The sequence below is a fragment of the Cryptotermes secundus genome, unplaced genomic scaffold (assembly GCF_002891405.2).
Source record: "Cryptotermes secundus unplaced genomic scaffold, Csec_1.0 scaffold1670, whole genome shotgun sequence".
Taxonomy (NCBI): Eukaryota; Metazoa; Arthropoda; class Insecta; order Blattodea; family Kalotermitidae; genus Cryptotermes; species Cryptotermes secundus.
The window spans coordinates 350,492-369,065 of NW_019729935.1; the positions used below are offsets into that span (position 1 = coordinate 350,492).

General features: G+C 39.1%; 1 protein-coding gene across 3 annotated transcripts in view; it reads right to left on the reverse strand.

Moving 5' to 3' along the window:
- Positions 1-18,574, reverse strand: part of LOC111865891 (cilia- and flagella-associated protein 410) — a 52,508-nt gene that overhangs the window by 16,894 nt on the left and 17,040 nt on the right. For 2 of the 3 annotated variants that reach the window (XM_023854321.2, XM_023854319.2), the window contains exons 3-7: positions 15,136-15,303; positions 12,527-12,728; positions 12,364-12,438; positions 9,525-9,673; positions 2,981-3,011 (exon numbers count right to left, since the gene is read on the reverse strand). In XM_023854321.2, the coding sequence (XP_023710089.1) occupies positions 2,981-3,011; positions 9,525-9,673; positions 12,364-12,438; positions 12,527-12,728; positions 15,136-15,303 (625 nt within the window). The remainder of the gene's footprint in view (positions 1-2,980; positions 3,012-9,524; positions 9,674-12,363; positions 12,439-12,526; positions 12,729-15,135; positions 15,304-18,574) is intronic. The other variant, XM_023854320.2, reaches the window with a different exon arrangement.

Here is an 18,574-nt window from a genome sequence, read left to right on the forward strand (position 1 = left end):
GAAATTCAAATATTCCCTAAAAAAATTTTTGCAGGTGGGCTCTTTTTATTCCTTACATGAGTATTATGAATGGAAATCAAGGAATGATTGTGCTTCCTATAGATAAAGATTGCGCCTATTATTTGTCACATCTAGAATATAATATTATCTGTCTGTTTTTGTTTATAATTGTTGTGAATGGCACCTGATTTTTGACGTTGTTTGTTTCGGTGTCGTGTCTGTGATTTGGTTTGATGTGTTACTTGTTTGTGTTCTACAACTGTTAATGTACTACAATTATATGTGGCCTTTTTAAATGTCTTGGATATTTAATTTTTAACAATTTATCATTTTAAATGTACTTTTTATTGACATGTTCTATATCTCAAGGCAGCACTGCCAATTGTAGATCTCTGGAACGAAATAAATATGTATGTATGTATGTATTATATCATACGTTTGTAAGAAACATGCTCCTGTTCATTTCAGGGAGGGAGAAATGACTAGCAAAGATATCCCGTACTTACACTGTGATAATGAGGCATTTGAAGAATTTCTGCTTCTTCCAAAAAGCATGGAAACTAATAGGGCAGCACAATACAATAATAATAATAATAAATAACCTGTGAAGAACAGATGGAAGAACTGTGCTTTCCTGCAGAAGAGAGCACCCATGCACAAGGTTTTCACTGATGATTATGACCTATGTCTGATAAAAGAGACTACAAACAACATTCATCTAAAAAAAAACAGAGTGCCAGCATGCAAAAAGTTCTTCATGTGCTGAAAGAAAAATATATTTCCAATGGCAGGACTGTCCCCGAAGGAATACAGAGACAGAGATGAAATTTTGATGAAGAAAGTGAAACTCTAAAATGGTCCTGCTTAAAGAATGACCAGATACTCTAAATTACTGCTACAAGTACAGGTACTTGCAGCAGATGAAGACATACAGAGAAAATGACAGACTTTATTTACTGGTGAAACTAGGGAAGACACAAACCTAACCATTAAACAATGAGATGTGAGAAGAAATTATAACAGCCTTCCCACCTTAATAAACGTTACATATTTTTCAAAGTATAAGGTTCTCAGAGGATTCTGGAACAAAGGAATAAGTTAAGTATTTTCAGTCAAAATTAAATTTAAGGTAATTTATAGAGTTCCTTATCTTCTTGCTTAAACAGCTAATGCTTCACTATATAACGTAAACTGTAAATAATAGTATAAATATTTGAGTTAATGTATGGCCTGCATTACAAAACCTGCCAGTTTAACCTTTAAACGCCGGACTTCGAAATAGTGGTAAACTTGAGCTGGCCGGAGTTTATTTAAGTGCCCGCTGCTGGTGCTCGTTTAAATGCCCGTTACTCCCTTGCGTTTAAATGTCCGTTCCTGTTAGGCGGTTAATCAATTTTAAGCGTTGTGTTTAAAAATGCTGTATCTAGCTCAATTTTTATGATTAATGGATGGAATTAAATGTGTATATATCTGAAAAGAACATAGTGTCGCATATTATAACGGAAGATTTGAAATTTTTAATACAAAGTGTTATACTCTATTTTCAATTTTTTTTTTTTTGTTTTACTTTTGATGCGTATTGCAAAATTGGTTTCACAGTTCTTCACAGAGTTGTTCTGCATTATAAACTCATTTCTGTTTGTAACACTTGACAAATTTTAGCAGCCCCTGGTGTCATAAAACAGATGGAAGCAATAAAATCATTTGGTCTTCTGCTAGCACTGCTTACACTCTTCGGATTTTCGAATCTTTGACTGAAGGTCAGAAGAATGAAAGAATGGCTATTCAAGAGAAAGCTAGAGGGGTCCCTTCTTCAGTGCTAAGACCTTCCGTTAGATCTGCAAAAGCATATTGCCCCTTCTATTTGAGTGAACAGACAGCTGCATCGTGGCTGAGATACAGAGCGCGATCTGTTTTGTGTGCGTTTGTAGTGAAATTGAATACTGTAGTTTTATTTGAAACTGTATATACACCAAGCAGGTAACAACAAAAAAGGTATGTACATCAAATTTTACAATATATTTTTAACATACCTATCTGCAGAATCTGCAATAAAATTACTGGATCGTGGATAAGTTTTGGCATAACTCATACGTATATTTTTATTTGCTGTTGTTCAGTTAGGTATTATTTTAATTCCTCTATTAGGGTTTTACTCAAGTCTGTCTGGTAATTACTACATTTAAAAATAAATATTTAGGACTGTGCATGCGCTTCTACTAGCGGCGTGTGCGCGCGCTTCCACAAGTGGAGTTTAAATGCCTGAAAGGCCAAAACTAGGTACTTTGGCCATGATGACCTCACTCATGACTGGCACAAACGGGGCACTTCGGCACTTAAAGGTTAACAGGGAGAAACTAAAGCCCCAATGTCACTCTGGTCAGTATAAACCACACATGAACTTACCTGGGATCAAACCCTGGCTGCCATGGCAGAAAGCCAGTGACTAACCACCTGAGTTATGGCACATAAGTTCTGGAGACCATCTAAATGGCCATTATCTTTATAATTGGAATGTTCATATCCACCTATGATGGATAAACTACTGAAATCTGAATATGAATAAAATCCATCACACACACTCATACATACATATATACTGACAGGCAGAGAGGCAGACAGCATAATAAGCACAAGTTGTTATATTTATAGGGCTCAAAATGCAAAAATAGTCAAAATCTGAAGATCAATTTTTTTTTTCATAGTTATAATATTTCCTTTTGAAATGTACTACATGAGAAAGCAAAAAGGACTGTTTGGCTCAAAATTCATTACATAAAACTGTGACATGCAAAACTGTTGTGTCCAGATTTGAGATTAGCATATCAGAATTAATTCAGAAAGTTAGTCTCCTGTTGTGCAATCATATTCTTATTGATTAGCCTTACAAAGAAGAAACTTGTTAAGATGGCACAGCTTTCAATATGTGTACCGAACTAACCGCTGACCTATAATATTCACAGGGTGAAGTTATACTTACTTCAGAGGGAGAAGTGTGCTGTCGAGTGTATCTGCAAAAAGACAGAGACATTCCCATAGAGTGAATGGAAGCATATAAACAGATTTCAAGATATGAATCTGCACTTTTATTTTACACACTTCAAATTGTGGGAAGAAGAAATACTGAGGGCTTTTGAGGATGGATACATGAATGGGCAGACAGTAGGTTATTTAATGCAACCATATCAGCTGCATCTACAATTTAGGACTGAATTATATGAGATAATCACATTTCTGATGAGCCTGAACGGACCGGGGAGGAAGAAGGTGTGGCATATTTTATGGTACTATATCAGAATTTATTTGGAAGGGACTAAAGGTAATCATAGACACAAAACTTGTGTTAAGAGGATCACTCCCATTTAGAAAAGCAGTCATCTCCGAATTACTGCTTGGCTTGCACGAGAACTGTAGAAAACTTTTATGCAAAGATGTTATTTGGGAAAATTAAGATATAATGTACATGGCTGATATCATTACAAGAAAGTATTGAGACAGACTGTAATGATATTGTGACATGATGGCTGAAAGCCAAAGCAGTGAACCCTGCAAAGACATCTATTGTTAGGCAATGGACAGTAAACAAATTTCTATGGCAACCAATAAACATGCTCCCATGTCAAAAATACCCTGTCCATCGCTAGGCAACAGCCCCCTTAATACATCAATCAACAACAGAGGAATTCTTGGAAGTAGTGTTTTACATGCAGTCCATTCCAAGGTTATATAATGATGATACCAGCCAAGTATACAATGAGAAAGTAAAAGAAAAGAAATTAGGAAAGCCAAAAGGTCCTCATGGAGCGGGTATTGCCAGGAGATCACTGATGTATGAGGCAGTGTCTGACTCATGAAGATCATGGCAAAACAGGCAACTAAAAAGGTTAGCATTATTAAGCTACCTGATGGACAATGCACTCAAACTGGAAGGGAGACTCTGAAAGAGCAATGCAGGGTCCACTTTTGTGAATCAGTGGTGACTGATGATTCAAATGGGGAGTGGAGTCAGCAGAACCAGAATGAACAGGGGAGACTGGAACGTGGCAAAGCACGTAATCAATCAATCCAAAATTAGATGGGTGTCAGGCACCTTCAAACAATTTAACCCTTTGACGTGGTGATTTAAATTCCGCGGCCGCGGCTCCTGTGGTAATATATTCAGCCGGCCATTTAAATTTTGCTCGAAAATTATTTATTCATCATTGTTCTTAAATTCTATGAGATAGGAACATGAAACTTTCACTAAAATGATCTTAAATTGTGGTTTTATAACCTTACCTTATAATATGGGAGCCCTGTATCTCGGCCATGGGTGCAGGTTGTTTAGTATTTGAGCAGTGAATGGTACGCCTTGAAGGATGAAACTTTCACTAAAATGATCTTAAAAGATGGTTTTATAACCTTGCCTTATAATATGAGCACCCGGTATCTCGGTGGTGGTTCAGAATTTGAGCGGAGTGTTACACGCATTGAAGCATTCTACTATAGACAGCGCTGACTCACATCACCATACCAGTACTGCGTATCTCTCATTTGGCTATTTTTTCCGTAAACAAAACATCTTCTGTGAGGCCCTGCCTTCTTCCCCGTGGGGGGAATATAAGAAGAAATGTCTCTCCGTGAGTCGTATCGCTACCCAGATTAGCTGCAGTAAATTCGACCTTCATGTTATCATAACAAGTGTTGGTGCTTCTGCGTTTCATTTTCCATCCATTTTGGCGGCATAAGACGTCGTAGGGGTGACCACAGAATTCATGAAGTTATTCTAAGAACTGGCTGGTATGTAGCGAACGAAAGCAGAGCTTAGCTGACTCAAAAAAATATTTATGGTCATCCCTCGAAACGACCACGAAGGTCAGTACGATAAAATGGCGTCAACTGGAGCGATAATACATGAAGGAATGAGTTCTTTCCCTCCCCCACACACATCCGTATCGTCTCAGGGGGTGACCACAGTGTTCTGCCTTAATTCGTGACGTTTTTCTAAGAACTGGGTGCTATATACTGTGCGAAATCAATCGATCGTGCAACAATAAAGTTTTGGACATCCCTCTTCTAAGAATTCCAATTGTGTGTGTTTGTGTCGCCAGCTCAGGGCAATATGATATTATAAACACAAGCCACATATCACGTCTCTGCTGTTTATAAGTTCATAAGAAACAAAACAGGCCTTTCATGACAGGAGAACGGAGAAACCTCTCCCAAGAGCAACAGGAACTTTGCTGCAAGACAGGCATATGTAACGATGACTTGGCGCAGATAAAGTCGTGTCTTATTTATACTCTGTTCTACTGACAACAGGCCAGCGAAAAATCTAACAATCTACAGCAAAACCATCAATTATTATGGGCGTTATAACGTAGGTGTGCAGCTGGACGAAACATACACGTCGAACCCCCCCAGACGATTTAAATCCCTGACGAAACATACACGTCGAACCACGGCAACGAGTTAAATTAGAGAGAATAGATGAGATTGAACTGACACTCTTGCAGCAAGGAATGGATCATCTAGTCCCACACCTGTGCTGCATATTTACAGCCTGGTGGGCATATGGATATGTTCCTATGGCTTGGAAACATGTAAGAGTATCATACATACCAAAGACCAAAAGATCTGATTACAATTAGGCCAAGGCTTATCCTCATACACGTATAAGCCTGTAATCTAGGTTTCCTTCTGAAGATGACAGAAAAGTTAGTGGACAGACATATTAAAGATGGTGTATTGAAGGAGCATCCCCTGCTACAAACCAGAATGCCTACCAAAATGGTAAATCTACCAAACCTGCACTTCACAAGGTAACATACAGAGAAAGTGCTAGTGAATACAAGGAAATAGCCTTAGGAGTCTTTCTGGAAACAAAGGGAAGTTCTGACAGAACCTCATTTGATGTAATAACAAAGGCTGGTGAAAAGCATGGTAATGAGCCCATCAATTGCAGATGAATCTGTTCCATGCTGGAAAGAATGATAATAATAACTACACAGTAGGAGGAAATCTTAAGGGGGGTCCACAGTTAGGAGACGCCCACAGAGGTGTGTGCTTTTACCTCCACTGTGCAGCCTGCTTAAGGAAAAACTTTTATGAGAGTTAAATGACAACAATTATTATACAATAGGATAAGCAAATGATATTGTAATCCTAATTAATTTAAATTTCCCTCAGACTGTGTCAGGGATTTTACAAGCAGCTTGGGCATAGTTCAACAGTGGTTTAATAGGACATATATGTCTGCTAACCCCAATAAGCCAGTAATAATATCTTTCACTATGAAGACGAACATTACAGGGCTGAAGAAACCAACCCTCTCCTGTAAAACAATCCAGCTGTCCAGTGAGGTTAAGTACCTTGGACTAACTTCAGACAACGGTCTGACATGGAAAAAGCAGCTGGATGGAGTCTTTTTGACCTGCAGAAGCACGTGTGGGAGAACACTGGGACTGAGACCAAAGGTGATGCACTGGATACACACTGTATCTGTATATCCCAGTTACCTGTGCTGCCACTGTGTGGTGGTCTATAGTAAACAAGAGGTGAACTAAGGAAACTGCAAAGAATGGCCTGCTTGGGTATTATGAGAGCAATGATGACAGCATCTACAGCTGCAGTTGAGGTCCCTGTTTGACTCCCCCTCTGCACTTTCAGTTGGTGGCTGAGGCCAGAGCAGGAAGCCATGGACACTACTGAAGTGACCAATGGTAGCCCAAATGTGAAGGATATGGGCATGTATACATGTCTCAGGGCATGAAAGAATATATCCTACAGATAGGTCAGGAGGGAGGTCATTTATATAGATCACAAAAAAGCAAAGACCCTAAAATTGATCCATGCTTTATTGTTCCCCAGTCTGAGTAAGTACTTTGGGTTAAATTTGATGATTTTATTTAAATCTTTTGTTTTCTGTTAGGTAGGATCTGAGCTAACTTGCTCCTTGGATGCCAAAGAAATGTAGCTTAGTTAATAACATTTGGTGATTTACACAGTCAAAAGCTTTTGCCAAATTCATTCATACAAGGGAGGCAGTAAATTGGTCACAAATGGGTGTAAAACATGTAATATTCAAACATGGAAAAAACATTTATTCCTTGACATATCCTCCATCAACACTGATACACTTGTCCTATTGTTTTACCTATGTGTGAAAATCTGCAGCATAGAAATCTTTCGTCTGTTGTCTCACCATTCAGATGGGAGTCAATAAGCAGCAAGACCAAGCTGTAAGGCAGATCTTCAATAAATTCCCACTGTAGTTCTCGAATTTTCTCCTGGATTGCTTGGGATGTATGGCATCTGGCATTGTCAGGATAAAGCAGTACTCCTCTTGCACGGTGGCCTGGACGTTTTCTGCGAATTTCATCCTGAAGTTTCAACATAACGTCAAAGTACGATGCAGAATTCACATTTTCACCACGCTTCTGAAAATGGGCTAACAGTACTCCCTGAGAATCCCAAAACAGAGTAAGCATAACTTTCCCAGCTGATGGTATACTCATAACTTTAAACTTTTGGTTGAAAGTGAACTGGAATGTCTTTCCAGTGCATTGAAGCACGCTTTGATTCGAGTTGGTAGCGATGCACCCATGATTCGTTCCCAGTAACAATCCTGTTAGGCATATCTTCTACTTCATCTGCATACAGTTAGAAATGCTGCAAGGACAGCAATCCTTCAGTTCTCCAGGCACCCACTGTGCACACCTTCAAAAACTTGAAATGATCATGCATTTTGCTGTAGTGCAGTTGCTACACCATCGTTATCCTCCTGTCAACTCAAATCAACTTTTCCACCCACTGCACAGTTTCTCCTCTCGCAATCTCAACATCATCTGTGTTTTCCAAACATCCTTGAGAGAATTTCTCAACCCAGTTATGAACTGCTTTACATGACAAACACTTTTCACTGTAAACAGGACACATTTCTTCATGAACATCCTTTGCATTGAGTACTTTTGTCCACAATAAATGCAAAACAGAATTCTGCTATTTGGTAGTAAAGTCCTCAAGCACTGTCACCATTTTGACTATTGAAACCAGCCTCTGAGCATGCATGTGCATGTCTGCTACCTAGACTGTCATGAAGCTGGACTGTACTGCTACCTAGTGATACACACAGAAAACCTATTACAATTATTACTGCTGTTTTACTTTCATTTGTGACCTACTGAATGACTCTCCTTCATATAAGGAAGACCAATGGGACAAGCCAGTCAGTTGCTGCTGAAAGTTGAGCATTGTGAGATAGTCACCAGCCGGTAAGGACTCAAGCACAGAAGATGAGGAATATTCACTTGTGAGAGCTGCTACCTAGCAATGACCAGTAAAGGCTTTAACATACTGAAACTTTGTGTGTAATACAGTGATTTGTAAATTGTGTAGATTAGTGAGTGTTATAATGATTTGCAGTTATATGTTACGATTGTTCACTAAATTCAATTACCAACCCAAACCCCCTGTATAGTCACTAACATGTGACAATATGAACAGGATTCAATAGACCAAGGACTAGGTTTGGGAGTGGCCTTTGGTGATGAAGTAATGCACTACCAGGAAGTTCCTTGAATGACAACGTAAATACTGACTGTGCTAGGGACTCAGTATTTGGTTTGTCAATTTCATAATGGTCTTCAAGGTGAGAACTCAAATTTACTACCGTTTTCATGACAATGCAGGTATAAATGCCAAATAGAGCTTCAATTTGACATATGAAATAGTGAAACCTGGTGTACTGGATGACATTTCATTTGCAGCAGTGCTAGACAAAAGTCTGCAGCCACTGTACTGAATGCATATCATTATAATGCAGACGATATGTTACACACTTAAACAAGAATGTGTTTATGGTCCATATGGTCTTTGTTTAATTTATGTTACAGGTCTCAACAGTTGCCATATTTATCAGGCTTTCTTAGTTACTCGTGTTCCAATCTGAGATTTGAGGTTTTCATGACAATAACTTCTGTTTTGGAGGAGCCATTCTACTCAGAAAATGGAGGGAGCAGTTCACCCAAATTTTAATAATGATCTACCTGACCTCATAGGACACATGTTAGCATAGTTGGTTGAGGCATTGTGCTACAAGCTGGAAGGTTGCAGGTTCATGCCCCAATGAGGTGGATTCTTTCAATTTACCTAATCCTCCCAGTTGCACTATGGCCCCAGGGTAGACTCAACCTCTTAACAGAAATGAGTACCAGCAATCTTCCTTGGACGTAAAGGGCAGCGAGCATGTAAGGATAACAACCTTAACACCATCCATGAGCTGAATGTCTAGAGAAAATGAGGGAGCCTCAACGTCCCACCACCATATTAGCCTTCACAGCCTGTTACAGGGACAGCTTTAGCTTTACATTTACCTTTACCTGCCAGACTACATGCTGTCACAATCCAGGAGACATCATCTTCCACATTCTTTAATTTCAAACAGTATAATTTTCACAACAGCAATGGCCCTTAACTATGAAATTTAGAAACTTCTTTTGCCTCTCTTAAAATGAGAATCTATGATATTAATCATATGTACTCACATCACAGGATCTGCCCCATAATTAGCATTGCGTCTGTCTGCCTTGTAATATGTATGATGTTCATCATCCTGTACATATGCTGAATGTCTTCTTACATCTACTGTTTCTGGCTCCCGGTCACCACTTCCCTGCAATCTTGGTGGACTTCTCTGTACACATCAGGAAACATGCCTTTTCATAATTATGTTATGTTACAGTTATCTGCATCAGTAATGGTACAGGCAACTAAATAATTCTCCTTGTCGGGTTCTTCCAATGGAGATAATTGAACAATGTGCAAGTTCCTACTTTTAGTCTCTCACAGTTCAGCACTATGAATATATTAACTGGATTCAGGATCATGAGTTAAGCCTGTTCAATCGAATCCACATATGCCACAGCTAATGCCATTTTAATACTATTGTTCTATCTCCATTTCATAATATGAGAAGGGACACATGGTAGCATAGTTGGTTGAGGCACTATGCTACAAGCTGGAAGGTTTTCAGTTTGATTTCCGATGAGGTCACTGATTTTTCAATTGACCTAATCCTTCCAGCTGCACTATGGCCCTGGGATTGACTCAGCCTCTAAAAGAAACGAGTACCAGGAAGTTTCCTTGGGGGTAAAGGGCGGCCAGCACGTAAGGTCGACAACCTTATCACCATCTATGAGCTGAGTGTATAGAAGATGTGGGAGCCTCAACCACCCACACCCATATGGGCCTTCACAGCCTCTTACTGGGAGGGCTTTACCTTTTTTATCTCCATCTCAGTCAAATGTTTTCCAAAATATATCCTCACTGAACTTCACTATAAATCCTTTACACCATGCACTCAGCAAATTTATGGGTACTGAAGTACCAACATATTTTGAAAATGTTAATCCCTTGACACAGGTCTGTTAAAGAAGCTCACATATGATATGAAGAGATACCACCATGCCATGGTGACCAATGCACTTCACATTCAGATGTGACCAACCATTTCAACATAGCACCCAAAGATTTGGCACCACTACCAAAGTCGCCACTGAATATGATTCCTATTCAGTTCCCCCATTTCACACTTCTCCTCGTGCTTCTAAGTAGCCTGTTCCCATCATGTTTCCACAAATATATACCTACTGCACGCATGCATGTTGGCGTATGTTTGTGTGTGTGTGCATCATTAATTACTTCTGCCTCAACTGTTCATTTTCATGAAACCAGGTATGATTTACAGTTCTGCAGGCAATTCAATCTTAGTACTTTTTAACACCTTCTCCTTTGAATAGGATAAATGTCATGACCAGCTAACTTCAGTACCAATTAGTGTGCGGCCCCAAATATTTGTGTCATAGTAAATATATGCAAATGTAACTTGGAAGAAAATAATAATATGGGATCCTTTCCAGACCATGAGCCCATTAGATCAGCGCCACTGCACTTGCCACAACCAGAGTGGCTCAATATTAATCACTTGTTCAACATTTCTGTTAAAATGGCATTACATGTGATACATCAATATTTAGAGGAAAGAACAGGCATTTACACTATCTACTCCTGTGCTCAAAGGATATAGTCTATGAAAGTACTGTGATTTTCTGTGAAACTGCATTTATCCCCAAGCATCCCTGACATTTCCAGTGGACAGTTCTATGGCAGGGCTCAAATATGAAAGGGTTAAGGAAAAAGGTTATGAAGGTGTGAGGTGAACAGCACTAGCTCAGGATGAGGTAATAACTGAGGAGAGAGAGATGAACATCCAGGAAATTTCTTCATCAGCCGAAGAAACAGTGAATTTGCAACACTATATGATGGCCAAACATCAGAAACAACTTACTTGAGTAGAATCAGAGGTGGAAAAGTGAACCCCCACTCTAAGAACACATTTCTTCTACAGGATTAGGTATACACAGTATCCAGACATCCCTGATAACTATAGAAAGGAGTACATGAAGAAGCCACAAACCCATTTGCATTGCACATGCAGAACACAGTACAACACAAAAGATACCAACTAATTAAAGCAAATTTTTATGAGTCTCCTGTGATGAAGAAAATCAATGCAGACAGCCAACTGAAACAAAATGGGAAAATGCTATTTCTGTTATTTTATATGGAATGTTTACTGACAGTGCTACAATTATGTGCAAGATTGAGCTAAAAACAAAACCACAGTCTTGGATTCACATCTCTCTATGTTATACTGCAACACTTATTTTATTTGAATAATTTTCTGCCTTGCCCATTTCCAGAAGAAAATGAAAATGCCTCTATCTTTTACTGCTCCAAGCCATATGGTCAGGAGACAAACACGCATTACTTCTGCCCTCTTTATTTCTTAAATTTCATTAAGGAGTTGCTAGTATGACAAAATGTGTACAGTCAATGCATATTAATGCTGGCCTTAGTCATGTCTGACTTAAGAACGTGATGGATACTTATATGGATGTTTCAAGCTACGACCTTGACAGACACAGGACAGAGGCATACATACATGCAGGCATACATATAAGGGAAGGAACAGAGCTGAATAAATTGTGTGACTGGTCCAGTCTTGCGAACACCACAACCCTTGAATTCTTAAACCCGTGAACACAAACACAAGCCATGACAGCAGCCCAGTATGTAAGATACTGCTGTGCTGTGGAACTGTGCATAGTTTGAAAGTGAATCTGTTTGAAGAAATATCATGAATCTATCCCAGCCTGAAGTGAGGAGAGTTCAGTAGCATATTAATTTCATTTCAAAACAGTGTACACAGTAGAAGCAGAAGACACAAAGTTGTCCCCAACACATGAAGATGTGGTACAAAACTAAAACAATGCAGAAGATGGCATGCTCCATGCAACAACTGAAAAACCGCTATGATATCACCTGGCCACCACTGGGTGTCCTTGCTGTGTGTTCCATCTCCACATATTCTTCATAGTATACACGATTCATGTAATCCTGAAACAGCATCACTTGATACGTTTACATCTTAGTTAACACAGTGCCATTTTTTGCTTGTAGAAATTGGATTCTTAGCTAAACATACCTCATGCTGCGTGGGGCTGTGAGACAGACTGCTGGTGCCTGATCCCCACTCATTCTCACCCATAGGAGACATGTCCTGAACATCGTTAGGGTGTACCAATTCTCGACCCTTCCTCAGAGCATCCTGGACCTCTTCTGGATGTACCGTAATGTTGTCAAGTTTCTGGAGATTTGGTAGGGCCCGCAGTACTGTCAGCCGGTACCTGCCAATAACATGTAACTTGAAAGAATGCATCTTGCTTTCTGTGCAACACATGGTTCATACTGTTTGAAAGAGAATACTTAAGAACCAATTCATGAAACTTCTTACTGTATGCAGATGCACACAAGCACACACAGGGGCATTCATCCAAGTTACAGTATTTTGTGCAGTTCCTTAGCGAACTGGTATAAACTACCATACACAAACCCTACCCCAAGGCTACTACTGTGACATGATGGGCACAGATATTTCCATGAATCACTGCAGAATGTCCTTGCAACCAATCACCTGTAAGCACTTTCTTTTTTATTAGCATCCAACCTTGGTGTAAGATACAATATTACAGCAGGGCAATGCTTTGGCACACACCAGACAAAAACAATGCAGACTCTACAAACAAATTCACCAGAAGATTTGGTTCATCTTATTCTTCAACTCTGCAGGAATGTATTTTTATCTCTGGGGAAAACTGAAACAGAAAATCTACAAAATTACTTCATGTACTTTTGAGGTTATATATATCAAAATCCAGAATGCTATCCTAGAAATCACAGAAAGTCAAGTCAGTCATGTCATAGAATTTGTTACACTGGAGAACACCACTTTCAGCAGCTACTGTAATACAGGCTGATCGAGAAGTAGCGCACATCACACTAAGCAATTATATTTTTCTGGTTTAATGCATAAACTGCAAGACATACAGCACTTACTATTAATGTTAATAGCCTTACATCTTAGAAATGCAAAATTAAATCATGTCTTAACAACATATGCTTGAAATGGCTTCCCTGTTCAGCAATGCATGCATGAGCTCTTTTTACCACATGTGAGGCCACTTTGTGGAGCACCTGTAAACGGATGCTGTTAATCGCCATCGTAATGTTCCTCTTGAGGTCATCCAGTGCATGCGGATTGTTTTTATAGACAATTCCTTTGAGGTAGCCCCAAAGGAAAAAAATCTGCGGGTGACAAATCGGGTGAACGCGGGGGCCACAATCCTTTCAAAATGAGACAGTCACTGAAAAACTCACACAAGAACTGAATGGTTTCATTAGATGTGTGACATGTGGCACTGACTTGGTGCAACCAACACTCACGATCATCAACTTCAAGAAGTGCAGTAAACTGTGTAATGATGTCTTAGTACACTGGACTGTTCACTGTTGTTTCAAAGAAAATTGGGCCCACTATTCAACGACGTGATACAGCACACCACACTCCAATTTTCTGACAGTGCAAGGGCTTTTCAGTTAACACATGTGGATTATCTAATGGCCAAATCCTATTGTTTTAACTGTTCACATAGTCACTAGGGTGAAACCACTCTTTGTCAGTGAAGAAGACCCGATCAAACTCTTCAATTCCATGGTTGCCAACAAATGTCCAAAACCATCTACAGTACACTAAGCATTTCTTTTTATCCAGGTCCTTCAGTTCCTGCACACCGCGAACACGATATGCACAAAGGTGTACTTTCTTCATCACTTTCTGAGCACTTCCATACAAAATCCTTTATTGTGCTGCTAGTCTCCTCAGGCTTTTTGAAGGGGAACACTGCAACATTTTCTCCAAATCAGCCAGTTTAGCTTCAGTCAAAACGGCCGGTCTCCCGGATCTCTTCCTATCTGAAACTGATCCTCATTCCAAAAATCGGTCGATTATTCTCATTATCGTCAAACTGCTAGGAACTGCAGAATCCGGATATTCCAAACGAAACTCATCTGCGACACGTGCATAAGAACAACTGGCGAAATAATGTTCCACAAAGAAAACTTGTTGTTCTTGGGAAAATGACATGTCTGTCACGCAATAAACAAAGCTATACTGCAAACGTCGTATGACCGATACATGACAGATGGCATTTATACTCGTTGTTAGTACTCCTACAGTACCATCTAGTGGTAGGAGATATAATTATATTAACTGCAATACAATTTATAACAACTCTTAGTTTGATGTGTGCGACTTTTCAATCTCCCTGTATTACATAAATATAAAGAAACAATATTCATGTAAGTACAGAACATCAAATTAGATAATGGGGCAGCATATGCTTATGCTTTGCGACAGAATCCTCCCACTGGTCAACACCTTGCTCTATGAATACACATTAACAACAATGGAAAGGAAGGAATAAGCTACTGTCTGTGCATGTGTACATGTTCATATACAATCAGCTGACGATTTTAAATGTATTACGAAAATCTGAAAGATATTCCTTCTGGTAAACTGATGACTGAAATAGGAGACTTCACCTCATTTCTGTATGCCTTGCAAACTAAAAGAATAGGAGCAGGTGAAAACAGAAAGAAGAAAAAAAACAGTCAGACTGAGTACAGAAATGCCTAGACTCACAAAATATAAATTTACATTTCAAGTGTTTAACATACTCCATGCCCATCACTTACTGGTCTGCTTGAGCACACGGGTTCTCCTCAAGCCACAGAATCTTCAGCCTGGGGAGGTCCTGCAGGTACAAGATCTGGTTCAATTCCCTGATATTGTTCCTGCGCATATATAACTCCTGCAGGTTGCGGCAATACTGGAAGTCTGACAGGGACGCAATCTTGTTCACACTGCAACACATTTGAATAATGCAGCCAAACCATAGTGACCAATTCCACTTGTTCAATAGCTGTGAGGATTGAAGGAGCAATCTAAACCCTATTAGAGGAATCAGACTGTAGAAAATTATGCATCCGAGAGCTTCATGAATCATGTAGTGTATATAGTGTATATCCTACAGTAGTGCTAGTGTTGCTGACGATTCACAGGTTCATGTGTTGTCATTCTGTTATTCCAGAATGTAAGTAAGTAATATGTACGGCACACAGACAGTTCCTAATGGCATATCATTCATGTGAAGTCTTGTGAAAATTGGTAAATTCACTCAAAAGTTGAAATGGGGACACAGAGAGGATGCTGATTCATAAAACTGTTTTTCTTTTTACTTTCTTATATGTGTAGTACATACAAGCCAGTACTGTGATTGTGTAAAAAGAATTATCTTGAGGTGTTGACTTATTTATAATTTTCAGCCCCCTTGAATATGGAAAAAAATGGTTTAAGAAACCTGTCGGTGTCTACGCACATCTGTATATACCTATGTAACATATGCGCACCTCACTATCATCCAAATGGTTGAACACATTTTAATCATCATAGTTATCCATCATAGGTAATGCCTGGTGAATATGAACATTCTAGGTTAATAGTGGATCCTTCAGCTGGACTCCAAAGCACAAAATGAAGATTTTCCAGAATTGCTCAATTCCAATTATATTTCAGTAGTTTATGGAGACCAGTCCCCTAAAACACATGCACAGGTGGTGCCTTCAAGAAAATAATGCTGCTTACATGAGAAATAATGTGCAATGCCTTCACATGAATTCTTACTCTTAAGGAAGGAAAGTATACTAAAGAATGAGCATTTACTGATATGTGTGCCTCATTAAATGTACATAAATTGGATAAATGTGAGGAAGAGAACAGTGGCCTGTCTGGAATGACCAACTTTGCACAACGAGGTTTTCTTAGTTACTATAGGATTCTGACGACGGTGTATAACACACAGAGATATTGAGTTTTCGGACTTTATCTATCGTCCTGGTTTTTTTAAGATAACTAAGAAAAACACAACGTTTCGGAAACGGGATCTGTTTCTGTCCTCAGGTGAGGTCCAGTGATTGAGGCTAGCTCTTTCTAAGGGACCCAACAGAATAGGTGTCTTTCCCTCGCCTGAGGATGGAAACAGATCCAGTTTCCGAAACGTCGTGTTTTTCTTAGTTATCTTAAAAACCAGGACAATGGATAAAGTCTTAAAACCCAATATCTCTGTAAGGTTTTCTTAACTGAAAAATCCTTTAACACTCTGATATGAATGGAGAGCTAGAAACGGAGAGAAGAATGGACATGGCCTATTTCAAATGTTGCTCAGTGTATTTCCATGGACAGAACATGGGAAATCATGCAAACCTTGATCTGATAAGACTGTTCTCCTGCCAGGGTATCTCCTGAATATAAAGGAGAAAGCTTATGAAAACCTGTGTTAGGATGCATATATTAACTTACTGTATTCAGTGGATCAATAAACAACTGATACTGGACATGTCATAAAGATTATAATTAATTAAAAATAGCTCAATTCCAATTCCAAACTTAATGTTTAGTAATTATGCCTACTGTACATGATATATAAAAATTACAACTGACACCGGATATGTCACGTAAGCAAGGGTAGTTTGGTTGGTATAGCAATGAGCTATGGGCTGCACAGTCATGGTTCAATTCCTGGCAGGGGCAGGAATCATCCAGACCAGCCTCCTATCCAGTGGGTACCAGGGGCCATTCCCCGATGATACAGTGGCTGGGACGTGAAGCCGACCACTCACTTCCATCTAGTCCCGAGGTCAAGAATGGTGGAGCCATACCTACGCTCACACAGTCTTCATGGCATACTGCTTAATTAATTAGGCATGGGTGACAATTTTTATCATTGGATATTTCACAAAGATTACAATAAATAAAAAATAACTCCTTAAGGAAAAAGCACTGAGCTGGTTGGTGTAGCTATAATACTATAGACTGGACTGCCTCTGTGGTATAGTGGTCAGAGTTACTGGTCGCTCGGTCGGTATAGTTCGCTTGCGGACTCAAGACACAGAGTTTAGTTAGTTTATAATGCTCTAGACCAGGGGTCTCCAAACTTTTTGAACCGAGGGCCACATTAGGTAATTCAGCACTTTCAACGGGCCGGATAAAATGAGAAATTAATAACTCTAGGTATATGAGTTTTATTGAAAGCACAGAATTTCATAAACTAAATACAAAGTACGTGAGAATAAATTATCGTATATTAATGACAACAGACAGTAGCAGCAAATGCTCATATTTTCATCACAATAAAACAATTAATGTGAATGATGGATCTCTTTTTGCATTCTTAAAATCTGATTAAATTGAAGTTCAAATTTTGAAACGCTAATCACAAGTAGCGACTTTAAATGTTCATTGGATAAATTTGCCCTGTATTTCTACTTGATGTACTTCATCTGGGAAAAAGTTCGTTCACACAGATATGTCGTCCCAAAAATGGAGATAAATTTACAAGCAAATTTCTTTAAATTTGGAAATTGCTCAGAGTTCAGAAATTTATAAAATTTGATCAAATTTCCTTCCTTGTATTTGTCTTTAATATGATAATTTTCCTGAAGTTCAATAATTTCCATTTGAATTTAACTTGGGACATCTGCAGCATCACAGTCAAACGGATTTTGAAACAATCTAATTTCCTGAGCACTGGCATCCAAATCAGCAAATCGCTTCCGAAATTGTTCTTTCAAATCTGAAATGACTAAATTTGCAAACGAGGAAGGAAATTCTGCTTCACCCTTTTTATGCAACTCTGCACAGTATAGCATATGAACAAAGTTACAATTTTTCACTTGGATTTCCAGAAGTATCAACTTTGCTCTGAATGCGTTGATAAGTGCAAATAAATCACAGACTGAGTTATTTTCACCCTGCAACTTTAAATTCAAGTGGTTCATATGGTTCACCAGATCAGCAAAACTTCTAATTTCCAAATGCACTTGGTATCTGATAAAAGTGGTTCGTGATGGTTTTTCTCGGTAAGAAATATATCAATTTCATTCCTGAGCTGAAAGAAGCGCGAAAGAACCTTTCCACAGCTAAGCCATCGAACTGCAGTATAATATGTCAGGTCAATAAGCTCGGAATCACATTTACCAGTACTCATTGGAAAATTAGTTCAATTGGCGCATTTCTGCACAATTCTTTCGCGGGCCGGATAAAATCACATCGCGGGCCGCATGTGGCCCGCGGGCC